This window comes from Nymphaea colorata, chromosome 14, assembly GCF_008831285.2.
Source record: "Nymphaea colorata isolate Beijing-Zhang1983 chromosome 14, ASM883128v2, whole genome shotgun sequence".
NCBI classification, from domain to species: Eukaryota; Viridiplantae; Streptophyta; class Magnoliopsida; order Nymphaeales; family Nymphaeaceae; genus Nymphaea; species Nymphaea colorata.
In genome coordinates this window covers 12,020,077-12,046,071 of record NC_045151.1, presented here as the reverse complement: position 1 = coordinate 12,046,071, position 25,995 = coordinate 12,020,077, and the positions used below count along the sequence as shown (strand labels likewise).

Here is a 25,995-nt window from a genome sequence, read left to right as displayed (position 1 = left end):
CTCACGACACTACAGCAGCACTATCTGCATGTGCAACTATCCAAATGCACCTTTGGAGCTTCCCAAATTACCTACTTGGGGCACATTATCAGTAAAAGCCAAGTAGAGATGGAGACAACAAGATGGAGGCAGTGCGACAGAGGAAACAACCACACTCCATTAAGGAACTGAGATCGTTCTTGGGGTTAGCGTGATATTATCGCAAGTTTATCAAATGGTTTGGGCTTATGGTAGCACCACTCGCTGAGCTGCTCAAAGGGGATAAATTCTGCTGGAACCAAGCAGCAGAGGGTGCTTTTAACGCCCTGAAGCAAGCCATCATGTCTGCCCCAGTCCTGTGCACACCAAATTTCTGTATACGATTCACTGTTGAATCAGATGCTTCCAATCGGGGAGTGGGAGCTGTTCTAAGCCAAGAACAGCATCCGATAGCATTCTTCAGCAGAGCCCTTGGACTTTCATTCTGCAACTGGTCTACCTATGAATGTGAACTAATGGCGATAGTACTAGCAGTGTTCAAGTGGAAGCATTATTTGATGGGCAGGACGTTTGTGGTCTTAACCGGCCATCATAGCCTATGGTTTTGTCTACAGCAACAGTCGCTATCCCCAACTCTACAGAAGTGGATTTGCAAACTGATGGCCTTCGATTTCGAAGTGAAATTTAGAAAGGGGAAGGAAAATATGGTAGCTGATGGGTTGTCGCCATAGTCACAAATAACGTTTTGGGGTTTTAAACGGCGAGATTTTTCTCGGGTATAATACGGTGAGCTTGAAAAAAACGGAAAAAATATGGTAAATTTTTAAAAAGTAAAAAAAAAACCAAAAATGGGGAAAAATAAAATAAGTGAGAAATTAATGAGACAAACATCAAAAGATAAGTAGATTTGCAACAAATAATATATAGAAAATGAAAAAACAAACTGTTTGGCATTAAAAAAAAAAAAGAAAAAAAGTGAAAAAAAAAGCACAAGAAAACTCTTTAAAAACACATTTTTTTTGTTTTTAATGTTTTTTCAAAAACATGTTTTTTTCAAGTTTTAAACAACAATTTAATTTATCGCTTTTTTTTCTTTTCTTTTCTTTTTTTGAAAAAACACGTTTTTTGTGACACTGGTTGTTGCATACATGCGATCACGAGGGAGGAGTCCTCAGTCCTAACCACTATCACCGAGGCCCATTTTAGCCTGTGGGATCAGATCAAGCAGGCCTATCGCACAGCGGATTCAGCACAGCAGGTCAGGAAGAGACTTCAAAACAATTCGCAGAAATGTTATGGGTATAAATGGCTAGATCCATGCATATATTATCAAGGGTGCATCTACATTCCACTAGAAATGGATCTGCCACAACTGTTCATGGACTATTTCCACAATTCTAAGGCTGCAGGCCATAAGGGACTGGAAAAAATGTACAGGCGTAGCAGGGATGAAATGAACTATATTCAAAGTTGTGAAGTCTGCCAGCAAAACAAACATGAAGCAAAGAAGCCCATGGGACTGCTGTAGCCATTACCCATTCCAAGTCAAATCTGGGAAGACATTTCAATGGATTTCATAGAAGGTCTTCCTAATTCCAGGGGTAAGTCGGTGGTCTTGGTGGTGGTCAACCGAGTATCCAAATACGCACATTTCGTAGGGCTGGTCACCCTTTTACAGCCAAATCAGTGGCACAGTCATTCCAAGACTCAGTAGGGAGGTTACATGGCACGCCACACTCCATTGTGAGCGATAGATATTCTCTTTTCTTGAGCGTATTCTGGAAAGGGTATTTCCAACTACAAGGGACAGCACTATAGATGAGCACGGCATACCATCCACAATCAAATGGTCAGACTGAAATCGTTAACAAAAGTTTGGAGACATACCTCCGTTGCTTTGCAGGCCAGCGCATGGACTGAACCTTCTGGGGAAGAACAAAGGGCACAAGCTGTCTCCACGATTTGTGGGCCCTTATCAGATCAAGAAAAGAGTTGGTTCATTCACTAGCCTACGAACTGAAGTTTCCAGAAGAGAGCCTCATACATCCAATCTTCCATGTCTCCAAACTCAAGCCATGCTACAAGGCACCCACAGAAGAAGAAATAGCTCAGGTACCAGCACTGGAGGACACTCCACATTTGATTCCCTACGGAAAATTAGAAATGCGCAGCACACACACAGTAGCTGGAGAAAAGAGGATAGAATGGCTAATCGAATGGTCAAGCTATGACGATCTACCTGCCACCTGGGAACCAGCGGAGGACATTCAGAGGCGATTTCTGGAGTTAGCACCTTGAGGACAAGGTGCTTCGTTGGGGGGATATAGTTGTTACTTGTTAGGCATAGTATCATTAAGGCTTATGTGGGAGCCCGTCAAGTTCAGTCTTCACTCTCCTGTGTTTTGGGTCCTTAGTTATGACTGTGCGAGTCAGTCAGCCTGTAATCGGTCAGGTGGCCTGTCCAGTTATGGAATAGACCCAGCCCACGACATATATATTGTAAGGGGAGTTAACCCTAAAAGGCAATGAAGAATTTGATTCATTAAGACAAAGCTGGGCTCTGTTTCTGGTGTGGGTGAGTGCGAAACAGGAGTTAGCAAGAATGGTGCTACCAGTATGTCACAGTGCTTATATGTTTGCTCCGCTGCAGCAAGCGATTTCTCATAATGAACGTCTGACTTCTTAGCCATATCAGGCTACCAAATCAGTGAAACGGGTTTTTGAAGGTTGTCTTTGTAAATTACTTGGATGGCTAATAGGTATATCTATGATGGAGTATTATCAAAAGGTTGTTGCATGTCATCTGCTTGATATTTATGCTGTGATACTGGTCAAAAAACAAATCTACGTCTTAGGGACCTGTTGCATGTCGTCTGCTTGATATTTCTGCTGTGATATTGGTCAAAAAACAAATCTATGGTTTAGGGACCTGTTGCATGTCATCTGCTTGATATTTCTGCTGTGATATTTTGGACATGGATTTGATTATTAACGTATTCATTTTACTACTTACATATTTATGCAGTTTATTACTTATAGTTGGAAGAATTAGATGACTTGTTATGTGTTGCATAGCTGACTTTGTTAATCAACTCCATTGTGTTTGAACTGTGAATTTATTATTGGAATCACTAGGGAAAACTTGCTCAACAAATAAAATGCATCTTATATCTCATTCAGTCAGTCATTTACAGTGCGAGGCTGTTGGAAGAGTTGCTGACATTATTCAAATTCCAGCTTTCCTGTGTCGTCAGGTTTGAGTTGTGATTTGAGCCTTCAGTTTCTTTTCCATTTTTTCCCTCCCATGTTGAAAATTAGGCTTGCTAGACAATTAGAATAAGAAAAATGTTTGTTTGGGATTACTATTTTTGGCTTCACTGAGGCATTATGTTGCCTGACTAAAGTTGTTAATTTTAATAGACTGATCTTCTTGTTGCTGCTGCCAAAACTGGGAGAATAGTTAACATCAAGAAGGGACAATTCTGCGCTCCTTCTGTAAGTCCCTCTTTTCACATTTAGTGTTCTTGATATGATTATTTTACTTAGTCTACTTTATTTTTTATGAGCATGGATAACATCCTGGACAGGTGCTTCTTGATGCATGTTTGTCTTGCATCTTGTAAGTTTTATGATTTGGGAAAAGGCATAAAGGAACAAGAGATAAGAAAGTGAAACATATCAAAATTCAAAAATATGGTGGGAAACGTATGTTGGAGCTTCACGAGGATGAGACTGCTATGAGTGACAGGACTATATCTGGATCCTCATTCCTTTGATGAGGTTGTTTATGTGTGGAAAAACCAAAGCTGTTGGAAATATGGAAGCCAAAACAAGGCATTTTAAAAATTTTAGGAAGTGGCAATTGTGGATGTAGGAGAAAATGATAAGTCGAAACAGAAGCCACCTAAGAATGAGACTAGGGAAGAAAAGAAAACTGAGTAGGAAAGTTGAGAATAAAAGAAAGAATAGAACAGAAAAAGTTGCATATAAATATAGATATAGGTAGTTATGTATATATAAAACAGGAAAGAAATGAGAATGAAACAAATAACGGAAAAAGGTTAAACCACAGATACATATTACGTACATACATATGTATACTATTGATAAACTAAAACATGAACATTAGAAGTTTTTATGGTCTTAAATTTGAACCATATAAAGTGTGAAACTTAGAAGCATAGTTGGCAAAAGTGTGAAATGGATTTGGATCAGCTGACTACTGGGTCACGGGTCAATGAGTTGACTCAGCAACTTGGCCTGATTAGGTCATAAATTTTCATAATTTATAGTGTACTTTTACTACAAAATGATGAAAAAGGTTGAACATAGCTATAAAATAATAAGTAGCTATCAAGTAAGTAGAATCAAATTAGTATAGTATATGAATGCAATTACAAAATATAACCAGTAAACAATAGGCATTGGGTTAACTGCTACCTAATAATATTAACAAATTTCCAAGTGAGATCTGTAGTGCAAAAAATCACATTTCGTACAATAAAATATTAGAATTCGTTAATAAAAAATTATTATTAACATAGTATATTTTAAAACTAGAAGTAACTGGATTTATTTTTGAAACTATGATAGTTGGTATCACATTGAATTAAAACCCATAAGTTTAGGGGAAGCATGCAAGATGCATGGGAAAATGTAAAGAGAAACATGAACAAAACAGAGAAGCATAAAAGGAGAAGGCCTGAGCATGAACGTATCATAGAAAGATAAGGAACAGCATGGTTGTTCAACCCAAGGTAGTGCTGAACAAGAGACTCAAAGGAGATGCAGCTGAACTGGTCTCAACAAGTCCTTAGTACATTTGAAGGAGCTAGATGCAACTATGCCAATTCGAATGACAGCATCTGTTTCTAGTGCTTCCACCTGTGGGATTTTGAAGTGCTCCATCTGCTCCAGTGTTTGAACTGGACATGCAATGGCTTGTTGAAGAGCTATGAATGTTTGGTTTTCAAATCTGTTGTGTTTGTTTTGGAACAAGGCATGTAAAACCCAGATCTAGCAAGACCAAGCAGGTCCAAAGTGCTAAAATAGGCTTTGTCAATCTGGCCTGATGAATCCTCAATATCTAGACCTCTCGAACTCAATTATAGGCTAAATTATAAGGAATCAAAATTTCAAGTAAACTGAATAAGTTCTGCTAGGTTTAGTCAATGTCAGTGAATTGGCAGCAATGAATAGGTAGATCAGATAAATATAAGAAACCTATCTGACTTCAGGTGAAGGGCTTTTCTAGGATGGAGGTTGATAAACTTGAACTAAGGTCTTTTTACTAAATTGGTCTCAGATGGAGTGGTTTCTTTGGAATTAACAATGGGCAGCAACAGCTCTAGGTGTTGGCTGTAAGCTAAGAGCCAATCTTTCAAAATGACAAAGCGATCTTGACAAAACCTCAATATCTGATCACTCAAAGCTCACAAAATGTACAAGAATGCACAAAAATAAAAGAAACAATTCTTATTAGAATATGACAAAGAGCCTTAAAGCTCAATATAATACAAGTATTACCCCTATATTTACAAAAGAGAAGATAGAACTTTTACAGGAGAGTGGAGGGGGAAAGGAGCTAGCCATTGGGAGCCAGTCGAAAAACATGTTTTGCCAAAGACAAGAGGGAAACAAAATAAGAAGAAAACCTTATATGTGTGTGTGTTTTTGTGTGTGTGTACACACATGAAAATACTTTAACAGTGGCTCCAAATGAGCTTGGAGTATCTGCTGCTACCTTCACAGATGATTTTGTTTAACATATTCAATTGCTAAGTTGAATAGTTGATCAAATATTGAAGAGAAAGAGAGAGAGGGAGAGAAAAAAATATTTAGAGTGACAGAGGATGTGAGGAGAGGATTATAAGAACCGGGGGAAGACAAATGCAATTAGAGGAGAGAGAAGAAAGTTAGGATATAGTTAGGGGAAAGTTGAATCGGTGAACTAACTCTTCTAACAGGCAATTAAATTATTAGTGGCAAACAAATTAATTTGTCAACTCCAGAAACTAGGAGTAGCTCCAAAGTGGTGCACCAGCTGGGGCTGACAAGGATGACTCTGCCCATATGGTCAAAAGTCTTAGCCTTGACTGGCCAGCCACAATGTACCCACTCTGCTGAAAGGGATTCTACTTTGGAAGAAGCGGAGCCTCTAGCTCCAATGTTGAATTCATGCATGTTTTATGTTATAGTGAAATTTCTGATACTGATAGTTTACCAAGTTGGGAAACAGATTGTCAGAACAATGCTTAGTGATAGAAATCTAGCACCAATATCTGAAACCAGAAAACAGCACTTACGCAGGAAGATAGAGAGAGAGAGAATGAAAACAAGAAGAAGTTGAGGAGAAGAAGCCGTGACCAGGATGGTCTGCCCAGGCCCTATTTATAATTTCAATTTCAGAATTCGAAGAGTCTCCAATCGTGGAATCCTAGGAGACTCTTTACATAGTACAATGACATTAAATACCTCAACACATTCTACAAGAACGTAGAATCCTAAGAGACTCTTCACATATTACAATGACATTAACTACCTCAACACATTCTACAAGAACGTAGAATCCTAAGAGACTTCACATATTACAAGGACTTTGAACATCGTGAGAATGTGCTGGATTTTAACACCCTCCCTCAAGTTGTGCATGGTTTTGAACCATGAACAGCTTGCTCTTCAAAAACCAGAAACGATACTTTGTTAATCCTTTAGTAAATATGTCAGCAGCTTGTTCATTAGTTCCAACAAAGCCTGGTTCTATCTCCTTATTCTCCACCTTCTGCCTGATAAACTGGTCAATCTCAATGTGTTTTGTTCGGCCATGTTGTATAGGATTGAAAGCAATGTTGATGGCGCTTTGGTTGTCACACATTAGTACTGAACTTTTAATTTTTTCTCCTATATCTTCTAGCAAGTGTCAAATTCAAGTCACTTCTGGCGTCCCTGCAGTCATACATCTGTATTCAGCTTCTGTGCTTGATCTTGCAACTGCTCTTTGTTTTCTACTACTCCAAGATACCAAATTTTTGCCTATAAAGATGCAAAAACAAGAGATAGATCTTCTTTCGTCTGGATCTCCAGCCCAATCAGCGTCAGTATATGTGATTAATTCATGATCAGCAGCTTCATTTCCACATTTACAATACACTAATCCATCTCCAACGGTTCCCTTGAGATACCTTAGTATCCTTTTAACTGCATTCATATGTATGTCCCTTGGTGCATGCATAAATTGAGACACTTGATTTACCGCATAGGTAGTATCAAGTCTGGTAAATGTTAAATATTGCAAGGCACCAACAATGCTGCGATATTTGGTGGGGTCTTCATATGTTTCCCCATCATTTATACTCATCCTTTGGTTCAGAACACTCGGTGTTTCAGCAGGCTGACAATCTTTCATGCATGTTCTGTCCAATAGGTCAAGAGCATATTTTTGTTGTGTCAAGGTAAGATGATCTCCTTGCCTGTCAATTTCAACCCCAAGAAAATATCACAGGCTTCCAAGGTCTTTCATCTTAAAGTTTCTCATTAACAAACCCTTTATCTCATCAAAGTGTTTTTCTGAGCTCCCTGTAATGATGATGTTGTCAACATATATAAGGAGGAGGGTAATAACATTTTCTTTTTTGAAAATGAAAAGGGAATGGTCGAGAGGACTGTTTTGAAATCTGTATTCCCTAATTTTGTTTGAAAAACTATCAAACCATGACCGCGATGCTTGCTTAAGTCCATACAGAGATTTTTTTAGTTTGCAAACCCATTCGCTAGAGTCCTTTTCAACAAAGTCAAGAGGTTGCTCCATGAAAACTTCTTCCTTCAAGTTACCATGAAGGAAGGCATTCTTAACGTCTAATTGATTTAGCTTCCACCCATATTTAACAGCAAAGGATATAATTATGCGAATGGTTCCCATTTTGATTACGGGACTGAACGTCTCATCATAATCATGCCCAAACTGTTGAGTAAACCCTTTTGCTACTAACCTTGCTTTGTGTCTTTCTATGCTGCTGTCAGGTTTGTATTTGATTTTGTATACCCACTTGGAGCCCACTATGTTCTTTCCGTGTGGTCTTGGAACGATCTCCCATGTTCCACATTCATGCAAGACATCCATTTATTCTCTCATAGCCTTTCTCCAATAATGTGATTTAGATGCTTGATCAAATGAAGTAGGTTCTTCTTCCTTGCCAACTTTTGCCATGAATAACTGAAAGTCAAGTGATAAAGAATCATAGCTAACCCACCTATGAATAGGATGGCGAATGCGTTGGGATCTTCTAAGGTGGGGCATGTTGTCTTCTTCATTGTGAGCATCTTTGTCCCTTAGTCGTCGACTGTAGGTGAGACCCGAAAACCGATGTGAATTGTTGCTGTGTTCTTCATTATTGCTTTCGTGATGGCTTGATGATTGTGTTGGACTCTCTTGATTTTCACTTTGGGCCACATCCGATGACTGTATTAATCTCTCTTGATCTTCACCCTGAGACACATCATTTTCTGAAACAGGATCTGCATTGAATAACTGTGTACTGGTCCAGGGATCATAAGATTCAAGAGTCATAAGCATTTCATTAGAGTCATCAAAACTATGTTCATCAAAAATAACATTTCTTGAAGTCTTGATGCATTTAGTTGTTGGGTCATAGCATCGAAAACCTTTATATTCATCAGCATATCCAACGAATATACATTAAATAGCTTTGTCTTGAAACTTGTTCCTCAAGGCAGCATCAATGTGAACATAGCATACAGAGCCAAAAACCTTCAATTTCTTATAATCAGGTTGTTTGCCTAAGAGTGTGAAATATGGCGATTTAGACATCAAGAGTTTCATAGGCAAACAATTTATTACGTATACAGCTGTAAGGAAGGCTTCAGTCCATAAGGAAATGGGCACATTCGTATCATGCGTCATGCTCATGGCGCTTTCAACTATATGTCGATGTTTTCGCTCAACTACACCATTTTGTTGTGGTGTATAAGGGCAAGAGATTTGAATAGTTATCCCTTTTTCACATAGGAATTCAATAAAATCAAGTGAGGAATATTCTCCCCCACCATCACATTGAAAATGCACCACATTGTATGAAAATTTGGTTTGAATCATGACATAGAAGTTCCGAAATATGTGGAGTACTTCTGATTTGTGTTTCATGAAGTAAATCCACGTGAAACGTGAGTAAGAGTCAATGAATAAGACATAATATCGTGAACCAGACATGGAATCAATAGGGTCTGGCCCCCAAACATCAGAAAAAATAATTTCAAAAGGTTTGGAAGCCCTTTGATTTATATTATGGAAGGGTAAAACATGACTCTTACAAAGTTCACAACTTGAACATTTTTTGACACTTGGAGTAAGAGGTAAACTTGATCTTGGAATGAGACTATTTGTGACAAGTTTTTCAATAAAATGTCGGCCACAATATCTCAGCCGATTATGCCATAGATCATGCTCCAAAAATTGGTCAGAGCCCCTTACTTTTGATTGAAAATGGTAAGAACTTGGAGCTGGTGACGCATTATGAGAAAGAGAAAATGTCTTCAATCCTATACCAAAGGTGGACGAATCCTTAGGTAGACATTCCTTGAGGACATACATATTCCCTTGACGCTCCCCTTTAGCGAACATTTTCTTCGTTTGGAGGTCCTTGACATAGACAGAAGATGGTGTGAATTCAACAGAAGAGTTTGTATCATCAATGAGTTTAGAAATGGATATGATGTTCTTTTTGATATTGGGAGCAAGAACAACATTAGGCAATGATAGAGAGGAAGATGACAATGGAATATGTGCATTTCCAATATGTGTAATGGGATGAGATTTTCCATCACCTGTTATAATGCAATTTCTACCATAATGAGGGGATAAGTTAGTCAATTTACCTGCATTCCCTATCACATGAGTAGCTGCACCTGAATCCAAGAACCATTCTCCCTGCTCATTTTGCTTTATAGTCATCTTTGAGAATGCGGCCATCACATATCTTCGCCGGTGGATTTTGGATTTTGTCCTCCTTCTTTGTTATCATGTCTTACCCCTTTATTTTTATTTTGAGGATTAAACCAGCATTGTGCCTTCATGTGCCCTTTCTTGTTACATTGAAAAGAAACTGGTAACTTTCTTGAAGTATTCAATTGAGGCATACCTTGGTTATTTGGTGTCGGTAGAATGCCGCGACCACCTTGATTAGAGTTCCCATGGTTCTGACCAAATTTTACATTCATGGCCAACACATTTTGGGAGATCCCTTGATCAGTCCTTTCAATGACTCTTTTCATATTCATTTCGTGTTGGAGAAGTTTACCTTGTAATTCGTTGAAGGAAGGTAGAACAAGGAGCACCTCAAGAGCTGTAATAAAAGCATGATAATCATGCCCAAGTCCACTTAAAGTTTGCTGCACTTTCTCCTTATCAGAAATGTTATTCCTTGAGGCAGCAAATTGGTCTGCGACAACCTTAATGCGTCCCAAATAATCTATGATAGATGTTGAACCTTTGTTCAAATTCTGAAATTCTTTCTTTAAGTACATAATCCGAGCTTCTGATATTTGGGAAAAGGTATCAGCAAGGGTTTCCCATAATTCTTCTGCAGTACAGTCATCAGAAACTGAAAGTAACACTTGTTGAGATAGCGTAGATAAAATATATGCAACAAGACTTTGGTCACGTCTCATCCACACAACATGTTCAAGGTTGCTAATTTCTTGAACAGCAATGACCTCTCCTGCCTCATTCTTTATTTCCTGCAGAACAGATATTGGTGGAGCCCTTGTTGAACCATCGAGATGTCCAAAGAGTCCTTGACTTCTTATAAAAGGCATGATCTGCCTTTTCCAGGTTAGATAATTCTCATGGTTGAGTTTTTCGGTAATAAGGTGAGGAAGAAAATTTGAGGACATACCAGAATGCGAAAGGTTTTCCATGACAGCAGAAAAGAAGGGTATACAGGTAGAAGATGAGAGGGAAAGAAGACACGATATAATAAGATGTGTCCTTAGGTAAGCAAGAAGAAAAAGGAACAAGAATTACGTAAGAGAAAAGTAAATTCAAGATAGAGACAAGATAAGAAAAGAGTTCTAACTAGATCAGACCTGTTTGGGCATTTTGTTAGGTAGAGATAACGTAACCTGGCTCTGATACCATGATAGAAATCTAGCACCAATATCTGAAACCAGAAAACAGCACTCACGCAGGAAGATAGAGAGAGAATGAAAACAAGAAGAAGCCGTGACCAGGATGGTCTGCCCAGGCCCTATTTATAATTTCAATTTCAGAATTCGAAGAGTCTCCAATCGTAGAATCCTAGGGGACTCTTCACATTGTACAATGACATTAAATACCTCAATACATTCTACAAGAACGTAGAATCCTAAGAGACTCTTCACATATTACAATGACATTAACTACCTCAACACATTCTACAAGAATGTAGAATTCTAAGAGACTTCACATATTACAAGGACTTTGAACATCGTGAGAATGTGCTGGATTTTAACACTTAGTGTCATCATTCCTCTCAGTTGAAAGTGAATGTCTTGAACTAGGCAGCTTCATATAAGGCCAAACTTGGGGGCTTGGAGGAAAATATTGAGAAATATTCTAGTGAAGTTCCTGGGCAAATGGATTGGTGTGGCCAAGGAATTTGGCGCATTTTACATGGTTCCCATCATATTTTGAACATCTGAAGTTTCCCCAGTTTAGAGGAGAGCTTCCTATCCTATACTAAGGCTTTTACTTCTTTCAAATGTGAGTCACATCTAAATTCACAAATTTTGTTCTAGTCATGTTAACACACCACAAAGACATACATGCAAGGGTGCCACATTGACATCAACATGGGAGGACATAAGTGAAAATATTGGTGCACTATTCAACCTGACTTGGTCAGATTTCCCATGTTTATTTTTGTCCAAAATTGGACCAAATTTGACCCACATAAAAAGCATTTTGGTGTACATTGTAGCTTATAAAACAGAACATTTATCTTTAAAAATTTTAGTTGTGACTTCTTTATCCGATTCGGCTTTGGTTTTACAGTTCTTGTTTGCAAATATGCTTGGCACTTCTGTGAACTGTTGTGGCTGCTTGGACTTTTGACAAAGGAAACCCCTGCCATGGCAGTCGTCTAGGCAACAATGAAACCCTGAAAGCTTATAAATGGTGACTAAACTGGTTTTAACTTTTAAGTGAAAAACCAAGTCGCAGAGATGTATGAATCACTGATATTGCGATGTTTCATTATAATTCATGTCAGACAAGATGCGAGCTATCTCCACTCGGCTCAGTGACCCCGTGATCCAAATGATCCAGACCCAATTCCTTTAAAAATTGAGTGTGTATGGGTCAGACCATAAATCATGACCCAATTCGACTCGGGTAACCCCTGATTTAAATTCTCGGGATTGCCAACTACAGTATGGGATCAATCCTCTCTCCCACCACTTTATGTAATACAAGACACACAGATACTCACAAACAGCATACACATATAACGCCACAAGCTTAATCATGCCAACAGCTTGAGATTTCAGTGTTGAGGGGAACTTATTTAGACCAAGCTTGGCTCTGCTCGGCTTGCATTTGCTTGTGCATGTGACATCAACAGTGAGAAAGTGTGTACAAGGTTCCTTTTTCTAATCCTTTTCCTTATGCTCAATTTAGATGCTTATGGTGTTACTTATATGAACTGATGTACAATTATATGTGGACTTTTGGTAGGTCATGGTAAACTCTGCAGAGAAAATCAGACTGGCTGGAAATGAGAATGTAATGGTTTGTGAGAGAGGCACCATGTTTGGTTACAGTAAGTTGTTTATATTTGTAGATTCTAGCTGAAATACGAAACAGATTTGCAAACATCTGGGTAAATAAGGAGAGATTATGTATTTGTATCATGCCACTGTAATATCTATGAAATTTTCTCCAAGCTCTATTCACAAATAATTGCAACTTGTCATTTTTTGTTTTGTCATATTTGAAAATTTCCAGGAACTCTGTAGAAAAAAACTTGTTCAGTTCAGTGTTCTTTATTCTCCTAAAAAATCTACTGATATTGTTGCAGAGCACTACTCGTGGCTTTGTGATGATCTATATATAACATGCCTAGTGCACCTTTTTGTATGTTCATCTGTCCACATATAAACATGATTTTCTGTTTCGATTCATAATCCAAAATCATGTAACAGATGATCTGATTGTTGATCCCCGTAACTTGGAGTGGATGAGAGAGGCAAATTGTCCTGTTGTAAGTCTTTTCTAGCACTTTGTTTTTTACTATCTTGTAATTGTTTATACATGAATCATTCTCAGCACCAAGTATCCATGGAACCATTTCTGTGGACCACATTCAGTGGAAAGGAAGAAACTTTGTGAACCACCAATGTATTCTAATGTAGATTCCAGATGTTTGGGGCATTTTGTGGTCATGTTTAGGTGGGAGCTTTTTGAAATCTTTCTCAGTTTTATTGTCAAATTATTTAGTTCTTAGATCCCCAAGATTTGTGTATTTAAGAGAAAATATGCAATGCTATTTTACAGAGGGAATACAGCTCTTTTTTGGAAATTGAAATATCTGACATTTCCATTTCTCAAGAAAGTGACAATTTCTGCAGGATTTTCTTAAGGTGCCCCAATATATTGAACTAATTTGAAATGTTGGTAGAATCTAGCTGCAGTTCTTCATAACAGCAAAGTAGTTTCTAATTTGGTTCTCACCCCAAACTTCTATCTCTTCCCATTGAACTGCTGTTGCCTGTTGGTCTTCCTTAAACCAGCTTTGTAGACAGAATAGAAAAGGATCTGGGGTACATGTTGCAAAAATTCACTTTTTTTCGACTGTTGCTTCATAGGTTGAGGATATTATTAGAACCAGGCTTGAGAAAAAAACAAATAATAACAACTAAAGGAATTTCTTGCTATCAGGTGTTGCCCCCTAAGATGAATATACAATTGTTAGAAATGGGCACAGAAAAGTTGTGTGGTCCCTACACAAGACCTGAAAACTCATGAAACCTTAAATGGAAATGAGAAAGACAGGGAAATGTTAATCCATCTATGAACTTAATGGACTTACAGTTATATAAAAATGATACCTTTTCTTACACACTTGTTTTCATGGTTAGAAGTTAAAACAGAGATATTAAGTAAGATACAAAGTCTTGGAGAAGGCAGAGACTTGGCAGCAGTCTACAAATGAAGTTTTGATGTCAAAGTATGGTGACAAGGTGTACCTCTTAACAAAATGGAACATATGTTGATGAAAAAGTTTTGCCTGTTTCATGGCAGTTAATTTGGAAAATTTGTTGTATATAAAATGCATCCTTGCCCATATCTGTATTTTTTACTTAGTTCTAACTAATGAGTAACACTATATAGGTTGCAAGAATTAAGAAGGGTTGACTAATGTATTGTTTGAAAGTCATGAACTAACCAAGGACATGGAAAGTTCTTCTGTCATACTAAATTTACTGAGATTAGTGCATCCAATCATTTGTTGGCTATTCTCTTGAGGATGACCTTCTCCCTTAGCTCCTTACCAGTCTCAGCCTCTCTTGCTCACTATTTAGTTGTTAATAATTGTCTCCTCTATTCCATAATATTCTTTTACTGTTCTTTAATTGTATGTTTATGAATATTTGTTGATGTACGTACTTTTATCATTGTCTGCAAGAAGTAGCTCCCCTTGGTCCTTCAGTGCCTTCACTCCTCATATTGGCAATATCTATGAAATGCCTAGAAACCCATTAGTGACAGTAATATCTTTTGGGCTGTAAGGAAACTTGGTCCGCATGCCTCTTTTCATGCTAGCGGGGATCTAAATTTTGATAGAAAGTATGATTTTTCCATTTGGCTATGCTTACTTGATCTTGTTGGCTTTTCAAGAATCTAACTGATAATTTGCTTCTATTGAAGGTTGCAGATGTTACTCATTCGCTACAGCAGCCTGCTGGCAGAAAGGTTTGGTCCCATTGCAAGTCATCAATTTTTTTAGTGTATACGCCAATTATTTTTGCTCTGTTTGCATGAAAATACAAATCCCATGAAAATATCAAGATCGTTCAGCTGGTATATTAATATTATTATAGGAGAGATACCAACCCATCAACCAAGAACTTAAAACAGTAGGCATGCCTTTCTATTTTTCCACGAGAAGTCATGGCATAATCTTGATTAGCCTTAGAGAAGGTGACATCTATGAATCTTTTGATCTAGAAATTCAGAGAAGACGACATTTATGAATCTGTGGATCCAGAAATTCCTGTCACCATCTCCTGCTGTCTGTATGAAATCATGATGCCCTGGGAAATAAAAGGAAAAAAATTTTGAAGAACATTTTGGTGTTCTACATGAAGGCATGACTACATGTGTTTTTCCAGCAAGCAAAGCAGCAAATTTCTCAAAGTTAATCAGCTCTACTGATGATCATATTCACGTCTTCTTGAGAGATGCTTTAGCATTGGGTTTTAGTTTCTCTACAGCTAATTCTTCCTCTGCATGATGGCCCTTCTAAAAACTTATACTGCTTCTAGACATAAGCATTAGTTTCTAGTGGCCAAGACCTTTTTGCTCTTGTTATTACATGTTACTGAAGGTTTACAAAACTACATACTGTTTTGTCAGCTTGAAGGTGGTGGTGTTGCCAGTGGAGGTCTCCGTGAACTTATACCATGTATTGCAAGAACATGTGTTGCAGTTGGGGTGGATGGGATATTTATGGAGGTAAAGGTTTTACTTTGATCACCGTGTTGACAATGAAATGAATATGGACATATGTAGTCAAAATTTTGTGTGCTTTGTTGAACTGGGAGATGTTTGTGAAAATTTTGCTGCACTACCATTTTATATCTTTGTGAGGTTGAGCAGAAAGCACTACAGTCTGACACTATAAAAGATATTAGTGCTTTCAAAAGGTTATCTTGCATAAATTTAAGGGATTTTGCTAGACAACAAATGCATCCAAGGTGTGCAGGAGCGTGTATGAGCCAAAAAGTACTACAGATTGTCATTTAAAAGATACTAATATTTTCATAAGATTAAACCTACCTAAATTTAAGTGGTTTTACTAGATGGCAAATGCATCCAAGGTTTACAGTGTATATTTGGTAGGCTAAGCCACATGGTTACAGGTACATGTACAGAGACATGGGTACAGGCACGGCAACATTAGAAAATGTGGGTACAGGAGTACAACAGGATATATATATATTTATATATGCAAAATAACACAAAAAAATCCAAAATGAAAACAACATTTAAATAAACGAATGATATAAATAAAAACATCAAACAGAATGAAAACTGAGTTGGAAAAAAATTAAGTAAAATTACACAGTTATGATCAGTTTTGAACTAAAAAGTACCCAAGTATGTCCAACTAACCACTTTGGGTGTAAGTACGGCAACCCAGGTACGTGGACCTCATTGAAATATCCATGTGACTTAGTTTGTACTTTGTAGGTAAAAATGTTTTCGTTCTTTTGGAAACTTTTAAAATTTTCAAAAATCATAGGATAAGAATGCACGATATTATCTGTGCCTCTTTTATTATCATGTAATTTTTGGCTTGTATCTCAGTTTATGCAGTACAGCAGTGCACCTTTTGTCGGTAAAAAAAATATTTTTTTAATTTTTCAAGAGAGCAAACATTTCTTGAAGTTAGAGCACAGTAATTCATGGAATAAGGCTGCAGCCTTTTGTGGTTATCAGCATGTAAAATTTAGTTTGCTTCTTGGTTTATGTAAGTTTAGTATGTTTCCCAGTCTCAGAAAAATAAAGCTGTCCTTGGCTGTAATCCTAACAGTTTCCTCCTTGTGGACCAGGTCCATGATGATCCTCTGAATGCTCCTGTTGATGGGCCAACACAATGGGTAAGCCTTATCTACTGGCTGTTCTAATTAAGTAACTCTTTGGACAGAACTTTCTCATCTTCCAGGTAATTATGTAAACTTTTCATCTATTTTTCCTTTTTAGCCCTTACGCCATCTGGAGGAGCTATTAGAAGAGCTCATAGCAATAGCGGTGAGTTTCCCAACTACTGAATATAAAATGACAATTTCTGCTTTTCTTTTATAATAGTAACCAAGATATTTTCTTACCTTTTCCTTTCTTGTGTAACTAAAGAGGGTCAGCAAAGGGAAGCAGAAGATTAAAATTGATCTCACACCATATCGCGAGTTTTGAGGACTCTAGAGGGCTGTAAAAGAAGGGCCAGTTTAAGGCAATTCTATTATTGGAGGGTCTTTTTTGCATATGTTTTGAGCTTCAACAAATTCTTTGTTTTTTCAGCCTTAATCTCATATAAAACTGTTGTACGAACTCTGCTGGATTTGCAAATTTCTTTTTCACTTATTTATATTTAAAAATGATGTTCTCTCTTTTCATTGTGTATTGTTTGGTAGGATTAAGTTATATTTTGTATAAAGGAAATAGAATGACCACTGTAAGGAATGTGATGCATAAAACAGGAGAAGAGTTCATGGTAGTCATCCCAAGAAGGAAATTTACAGAGGAAAACATGGGAATGAACAATCAGCCAAACAAAACTGAGCAAAGTTAATTATGAAGTTGCCTGTACTTGGAAACTTGAGCTGCTGTAAGTTGAGCATGGGAGACCAGCTTTCCACTGCTCATTACAATGGAAGTAACTATGAAACTGCGTTTTCTTCAATCAGATGCTTAACTACTATATAACTGTAACTAAGTAGAAAATACCAAGGCAAATTTAGCTTACTTGCAAGCTGTAATTTTAAAGGTGTCAACAGGTATAGCTGGATGTCCCCAATGTGAAAGCAAGACACGCATTTTAGGAAACTCGCACCAATCATTAAACCATTGAGGCAAAAAGACTTGGCATATAGCACCAATCAAATTTCTTCAACTCCATTGTACTGGATACGAAAGACATGGAATGCACCTCCAAACTAAAGAAGCATAAAAATGTCAATTCTCTACCTGGTCAGTTGTCCAGTCGAGCTCCTTAATCAGGTAGACACTATTCTTGCACCCTGCCAGAGCCTGGATCAAATTCTTTTAAACAAAATCAGATCTCTGGATTATATTCAATAAAGAAAAAAATCCAAAAATAAAAAAGTCACGACTCAAGATAAAAGTACTCAATATTGTCTGAACGGCGGAAAAGAACACCTCGCAGCTTTTTTTCTTTTTTCTTCCGTTGAACGAGAACACCACAGAGCTTGTTTCCTTCTATGTCAAATTAGACCGTTAGATTAAATAAATGAAGACCCATATTTGTGGTGTGAAAACCCCTGAGGTATTGTGCTCTTTATTTTCACCCTTGATTTGGTCCCGACTCAGAATTGGTGCAGCAATCTCTGAGTTCAGTCCTTGAAACGCAATATTCGGCCATAAATTCATGCTAGTCAAATGGACCAAAATAATTCTCGGAGGATGGCAATGAATTTGTTTGCCATAAACCAGGGCATAAGAAGGACATAAAAAGCTTGTAGCTCTAACTAAAGCCCCACTCCTAACCCTGTGCAGATCCTCTGATACCAATTCCTGAGTCAGTGTTCCTTGAGACGTACCCTAAGCAAAAGTCAACAATACTTACAAAATCAAACAGAATGGTCCTCGATAATGTGCTTCGACTTGACTATTTTTTCTAAAAAAAGGACTTATGGATGAACTTAATGAAGTGAGTAACATAATTACAAATTCAAAAGTTCCCTGCATAATGTCAATGGCAACAAGAACCTGACTGCATCTCAAAAGAGAGAGAGAGAGAACAAGATCCTTAAGGATGGTGCCCTCTATGACTCAAACTGAGGATGTGGTTTAATACATACTACTCAAACTGCACGGTGGTGCTACTCAGCATTTAGTAGAGAGAGAGGAAGAGAGAGAGATAGAAGAAAACTGGCAATTGCAACATGGTTTTCACATATTAAAAGATGAAATGTGTATTTATATAAACAATTCATATGATCAACATTCAAAGTTTTTAATATTCAACCTGTTCCTTACAAGACTTTGTTCTTAGCCCAATTCCACGTGAAATATAATAAGATCTACAAAATTGGCCCATCTTCAAACCCCTAAGAAGAACAATAAGAAAAGAGTTATGCCAACCCTAATGCACATAGTTTTCTATCAGTCCTATACTTAAAAACATTAAAATATTTCATTGGGCATTTATCAATTAGTGCCCAAATGTTTGGTTGTTTCTCATTATTGCCATTAACGTCTTGACTGGCACTTTTAACTCATTCACTTTCTCCACATTAGCATCCTATTCATTTATATTTGTGGCTTGATCGGCTTCCAATTCATGTATCTTTTTTCGCTGATTGGCGTTCAATTCATGTATTCTTTCAGCATTTGACTTTTACTTCATGCACCTTACTACATAGATCATCCAACTTTCTATGCAATTCACGTTGTGTGCCATTAATTCCCTTCAATTAAGAGTTGCACCCAAAAAATCTGATGGTTTGATCTCTATCCTTTATGTATACACTCGTCTATATTTTCATGGCCCCTTCATCTATGATAGAATATCGATTAGAGATGTGTCATCTTAATGCTTTTAGGTGGTTAAGGCATTGCTTGATTGATTTGATCATACAAGACAATGTAATGGTCCAACAACATTTTATACTTAATAATTTTCAGCTACAAACATTGTTAATAAGATTGAGCTATCCCAACTTACAACTGCTTTACTCGTCACTGGATTATGGTAACTTCCGTTTCTACTTAGTGTCATAATGAAAACCTCACGTGAAGGATCTGACTCTCACTTTGTAACTGCATGAAATAGAAGGTACTTAGTACTTGTAATCGATGGTAAAGTCTATAATGAATACAAAAATAACATTTGAATTAACAAAATTACATTTTCTTCTTGAAATCATGCATATTTTTTCATACCAATAGTATGAGGAATCTTTTGCATTGAATGGTTTAATTTATTTATTTCATTTTGCTCCTACAACAAAGAGTGGAACAGAGAAACTTCATAAAGTTATAGCCAAACCCAAACTATGTATCAACCTTAGATCATCTGGATTCACAGTGTTGGATGAAACTCCACTGCTCATTTTCAGGGATTATGACCTTGCAATAATGTTTCATGCAACATTTTCAGGATTTTCTTTTAAGATTCTTCAAGCTAGATATCCAAGATCTCCATGACTTTGCATACTCTTCCATCATCCAAAGTATGGTAACTCCGGATCCTTCAAATTGTTCTGCAGAACAACAATATTAGTAATATGTGCATCTTGCATTGAATTTTAACAAAGGAAAAAAAACAAAAACAATATCATGTTACCTTGACATAATTCCATATACTCCTTGCATATCTCAAGTGAAGTTCTCATATAAAGTGCATAAGTGGCCTTATTTAAGGGTTTTGTACTAAGGTAGCAATGAAATAATTTAATTTTTGTGAATTTTCACCTATTGGTTAACCATGTTTGTTGATCAGAGTAATTTCTATGGACTAAACCTCATATTACCTGAAGCATGAGAAGGGTCTCTTGCTTCTTCTTCTTCTTTTTTTTTTAGTTGAGTTGGTTGACTTATATGCATATAGGTCGGTTAAAAGAGTAACGAAGCAGTAATTGAAAATGTAGAAAATAATTCTAATTAGAATTAATTCATACTTGCATTGGGTTCATTTGCTTGAAAGTTCTTATCATTAGACATTTAGTGAAATAGACCATCATCGATCATCTATAATCATATGCCACAAAATCACATTAAAGAAAAAAGTATTAAACCAAAAAAGTTTTTTCATAGATGTGGATGAGTCAAATTTGCAATAAGGTAGTTTCCTTACACAGGCTTCCAATTTAGGGGTGATTTATACATTAAATAAAAAGACTAGTGTTTCCTCTTGTTGATATACATATACAGCAGAACATGCCCAAGCATAAGGGAGAAACAAAAGTGAATTATCTAATGCAAACGAGAAAACAGCTCCAGAATGCATCTATGTGGTTAAGTCAACAAATGGTTTGGTCTTTTTGGTTGTCAAAGAACTGTTATTTTCATCAAATTCCTCCAAGTTATCTAGTTCAAGTTTATTTTGCTCCATTGTCGTACTTTGAGATCTTAAAATTATTAGCTGTTTATTTCTCTTGTTTATTTTGATGAAGAAAAATAAAAACAAACATTTGGGAGTAAGCAATATATAAGAAAATAAGCAAATCTGTAACAAACGTCAAATATATTTTCACTATATTTGAGAGTATATGATAGGTCAATATTGATATAAAATGTTATTCTCTAAGAGTTACATTTTTTGATAGTTCAATTAAGTGCGACCGATAGATATGGATTGTAAATCTATTCGAGCTCATGATATGGCATCACAAATCGTCTTCAGTATTTCAATCATCTTATTTGACATAATTTATTACCTTTGCATGTCAAATAGCTTTGAAGTTTGACGTTAACAACAACTGCTCAATTTTTGTCAACAGCATCATCCATGTAAAGACTTGTACAACTCGAAAAGTGAGTATAGATGGTTTAGTTTCAGTGCATGTGTATCAAATTTCCCAAACATGAAAATGTGAACTTAAAACATCAAGCCACTTACAAGTAAATAAAATGAATTTCAGTTCTCCATGTATATATATATATATATGTATATATATATATATATATATATATAATGGTACCATAATAGGTCACTCGAGCAACAATAAAATTTCTATTCATTGCACTTGCAAAACTCAAGTTTATGTGGTACCAGTTCCACTATTTTGAGTTCCTCATTTCTTCAAGCATATGAAATCAATATTCATTTACAAGGAAACCATTTATGATTCTTCCTCACCTTATAAGGATATTGTTGAAGCTATATAAGTTTATCATTCACTTGTTGGCTAATTGATGTGAGGTCATGTTTTGTAGCCACATATGTCAAATCTGAAGTGATTTTAGACCATCAGATCTCAGATTAAAGGTTTTAAGATAGAGCTCCATGAAAATCTGTGGTGTGTTTGATGGTTTTAAAGTGAATCCAGATCTATCTGTCATCCTATTGTTGTAATAGACAGTTGGGGGTTTCTCTCTCATTCTCACCCATGGCATTTCAGTTGCAACCCACTAATTACTATACATTAAAAAAGTGAGCTAGTCATGGCATGCATTGTTGCTCCTGCAAACTAACATCCCTCTTAGGTCACCATTTTCTTACAATTCTTAGTCCCCTTGTTCCTTCATTTTCTTGCAATGCATTGAAGGATGCCTTCTTTTTAGCAGCTAAACCAAACATCAATTCTTAAAGGCATGAGAAGAAGAAGAAGAAGAAGAAGAAGCTAGAGTGGAGGCTATTGAAGTTTTGATGGAGTTGAGAAAACATCAGTCTGATTATGAAGGATGCTGCCATAGTATTAAACAGTGTTGATTTGGGTTGAAGAATGTTTGAGACTACTCTGGCTGGGTCTTAGCCCCCCTCTCCTCCTTCCTCTCTCTTTCTCTCTAACCACCTTTTGATGTTTCACAAGTTGAAACCATCGACTAGAAGCTCTCAATTTCTCTGCCAGAGGCTCTCTCTCTCTCTCTCCCCTCACTTGCCAAGGGTTTTGCCTATTAGGCCAGACTGTCTTTCTCTTTGTCTCTTATTGCTAACTGTCTCTCTCTCTCTCTCTCCCCCTCCCCCTTCTCTTTGGGGTTATGATGGTGAAGCATTTGGCTAAAGGCCATGGTGGGAAACCTCATCCCACATCTTCAAGTGCTGTGTGAAATCTCTACATCATTCCCCATCAATTTCGCATATGCGGATTTTAGCCCTTTTATGGATGTAAAATCCATGGGTTTAAGATCCATTGTTTGCAAAACCCCCGAATCTCTTGAAGAGCTTCGAGGTTCTTAGATGATGAATTGTGAACAAATAAGTGGTAAGTCAGATAAACAATTTAAATAATTAATGACACTAAGTCATCATTTGTGACACAACACAATGTGCACTATAGAAAGACATCTGCAATGTATTTCACAATTGTGTTACAAAAGTAACCTAGGAAGAAACTATAACACACCTTTTGTGTTAAAGAATCCTTTAACATTCCTCTCTCTCTCTTTCTCATGAAAATTTCCATCACTTTTTTTTGGAATTAGATGATGAATTGTGAACAAATAAGTAGTAAGTCAGATAAACAATTTAAATAATTAATGACACTAGGTCATCATTTGTGACACAACACAATGTGTATTATAGAAAAAACACATCTGCAATGTATTTCACAATTGTGTTACAAAAGTAACCTAAGAAGAAACTATAACACACCTTCACCTTTTGTGTTAAAGAATCCTTTCACATTCCTCTCTCTCTCTCATGAAAATTTCCATCACTTTTTTCTCTTAACTATCCATTATATTTAATCATATTTGATCCGATGAACTTGTTATATGGTTGAGTGATTCTGAAAAACTAAAGTTTATCATCCAATTTATATATATATATATATAAATTAAAATATGTTAGTTAACATTTGTTGTTGGATGAGTCTTTTTTTGCATTTTACTTATAAATGTATTATTTGCAATAGTTTTTAGCGTTGCAAAATAATATATATATATATACATATATATATATATATATATATATATAAAAGGAGAGAGAGGAGCTCTGCTGCAACTCCCTAGCGTCCCATATTGTGTGGTCGGATGTTTTTTTTTTTTCTTCTTCTGTTGGAGGTGGTCAGAGACCGTCGTCTATGCCTCGCCATTACGGCAGCCCACCAGAGGGTGGTGGTGCAATGGCGGGCCAGCAAGCCACTATGAGCATTCGGACGCTCGCTTTTTCTTTTTCGTGGTTTTTTGGGGTAGTCTTGAAGGCCGTCGGAGTCGTCCGGCGATGGGAAAGGCTGTTGCGTCGTCATTCCGGCAGTCCCCACCCCTTTCGTTTCACTCGAGGGCGTGATTGGAAGCAACGGCCCACCGCCGAGTGGATGGGGGTGGTAGGCTGCCAGAAGGGGAGCGACGGCCTCCCCACCCACCTAAAAACTTTTGCCCCATGGGCAAAATTTTTTTTGGGTGGAGAGGCCGTTTCCCTTGCAGGGGACGGCTCAGTGGGGCAGCGCCGCCATTGAGGCCCTGCCGGGCCATCCTCAACGGCATCGTCGCCATGGCCTCCCTGCCCAAAAAAGGGCAAAAATTTTTTAGCAGCGAGTATGCTGGCTGCCGGCCACGCCCGGCAACAGCGGTGGCGCAGAAGGGAGGCCAGCCTCCCCTTCCAAGGGCTGCAAGGGCTGAAGGTGTTCGGGAGAGCCTCCCTCTGACGCTCTCGATTTTTTTTTTTTCATTAAGATGGGGCATATACCCTTACGCCAAATTTACAACAAGAACTATAATATATATATATATATATATATATTCAATCTCATTTTTTAAACTTTTTTCTGTCATAATTTTTTTTATCTCTTCCTCCCTTTTTCTTTTCCATTTTTCTTTCTCACAAATATGACGTGAAAATCCAAACTCTATTGTGTGTGTAGAAGAATTATTGCATCATGAACTATCACTAATGTTTTATATATATATATATATATATATATATATATAAAAGTACTTTTAGGAGTCGGTTAGAGTCTTTCTAAAATATTAGAAAGTTGAAATGTGTTTATTTTATTGTTATCTTATTTTCATTGGATGAATATGTAATTGGTTCCTGCCACCCTAATCTCCTTTTAATATGAGATTAGGGTTACGTGAATAACAATTAAAAAGTTTTCTCTTTCTCTCTGATCGCAACATGGTATCAGAGCCTTCTCTGGTGCCGACGGCCAAGTAAGTCCTCCAACGACTCTCTTCTCTGGTGACTTCTTCCTCATGCGACTTCCTTCCTCTTTCTTCTTTTTGTCGCCCATCTCTATTCTTTCTTATCCACCAACAAGGAGGCAGTAAGAAAATAGAGTTTGGGTGTGCTGCGTGGAGAAGGACATGATTACACCTATGTGGAAGGTGTGATCAAATCCTTAAGTAGATCTCGTGGCTGTTGTTTGGTATGTAGAACAACAGATTGTGTGGAGCAGAGATTATTCTTTTAAGGTGTGATGGTCATGGAGGTTGTTTTAACTTTGTACTTGACGTACATGGATGGTGCTCTACTGATAGTATGTGGGGTAACTGAAAGCAGGGCAGCAATCGTCTGTAGTAAGTAGCAGAAAGCAAAAGCAGTTTTCTGAAGTTTTGTATGTGGGCCTGCTATCATCCACAATAGTCGACTCAAATCTCTGTAATTTGTTATCTGCTCTCTTTTATACTGTTCAAATTTGGTTAGTTTCTGTGATTACAGATTCTTCTTTGTTGCCAAGCATGTGATATTCGTATGATCTTCAAGGACAATAGAGATATTTTTCTCTATGGTGTTTGACTGCTGCATCGTATATATTATGTATTAGTTTTTTTTTTCTCTACTATGGTTGAGAGTAGTATGCCAGAAGGTTCTAATGAGTAAAAGATGACTGGTAACTCATTCTCTTGTGGAACCACAATCAAACTTGATGGTTCAAATTATGAAATCTGATCTAAGGTATTTATGATGTCTGTGGCATGTCATAGGAAATAATATATTCTTGAAGAAAATGAACCTCTTGAAAAAAAAAAGAAAATATGTTGCGTGAGATGAATATAATAACATTGTAATGTCGTGGATTATGAACAGTGTAGAGTCATGTATAGCTCCAACAATTGCATATTACACTAGAGCTAAAGATATGTGGTCTTTCTTGAAGAAGACATATTCTCATCCTGCTAATATTATTAAGATTTTACAACTGGAAGATGAACTTTGTAACATACAACAAGGTGATCAAAACCTGTCACAATATTTTGCTACATTGAATGTTGCATATGAACGGTTAAAAACTCTTTGTTCACCTTTCAAACACTGCTATGCATCACACCTTGAAACTGGTATGATCCCAAAGTTTGTATCTGGGTTATCTTCAAAGTATTTTATGGCAAAGTCTCAAATCCTTATAGCAGTGATCTTCGACTTAGCAGACACAAATAACAGGCTGAGTCATCTT

General features: G+C 37.1%; 1 protein-coding gene across 1 annotated transcript in view; it reads left to right on the top strand.

Annotated features, from left to right (window-relative positions):
• The window catches only part of LOC116267547 (2-dehydro-3-deoxyphosphooctonate aldolase), a 52,997-nt gene extending 35,630 nt beyond the window's left edge, over positions 1 to 17,367 (top strand). The window contains exons 6-14 of the mRNA XM_031649332.2: positions 3,174 to 3,233; positions 3,400 to 3,474; positions 12,707 to 12,791; positions 13,174 to 13,232; positions 14,900 to 14,944; positions 15,608 to 15,706; positions 16,807 to 16,854; positions 16,958 to 17,005; positions 17,108 to 17,367. Of these exons, the coding sequence (XP_031505192.1) occupies positions 3,174 to 3,233; positions 3,400 to 3,474; positions 12,707 to 12,791; positions 13,174 to 13,232; positions 14,900 to 14,944; positions 15,608 to 15,706; positions 16,807 to 16,854; positions 16,958 to 17,005; positions 17,108 to 17,167 (579 nt within the window). The 3' untranslated portion in view covers positions 17,168 to 17,367. The remainder of the gene's footprint in view (positions 1 to 3,173; positions 3,234 to 3,399; positions 3,475 to 12,706; positions 12,792 to 13,173; positions 13,233 to 14,899; positions 14,945 to 15,607; positions 15,707 to 16,806; positions 16,855 to 16,957; positions 17,006 to 17,107) is intronic.
• Positions 17,368 to 25,995: the final 8,628 nt, after the last annotated feature.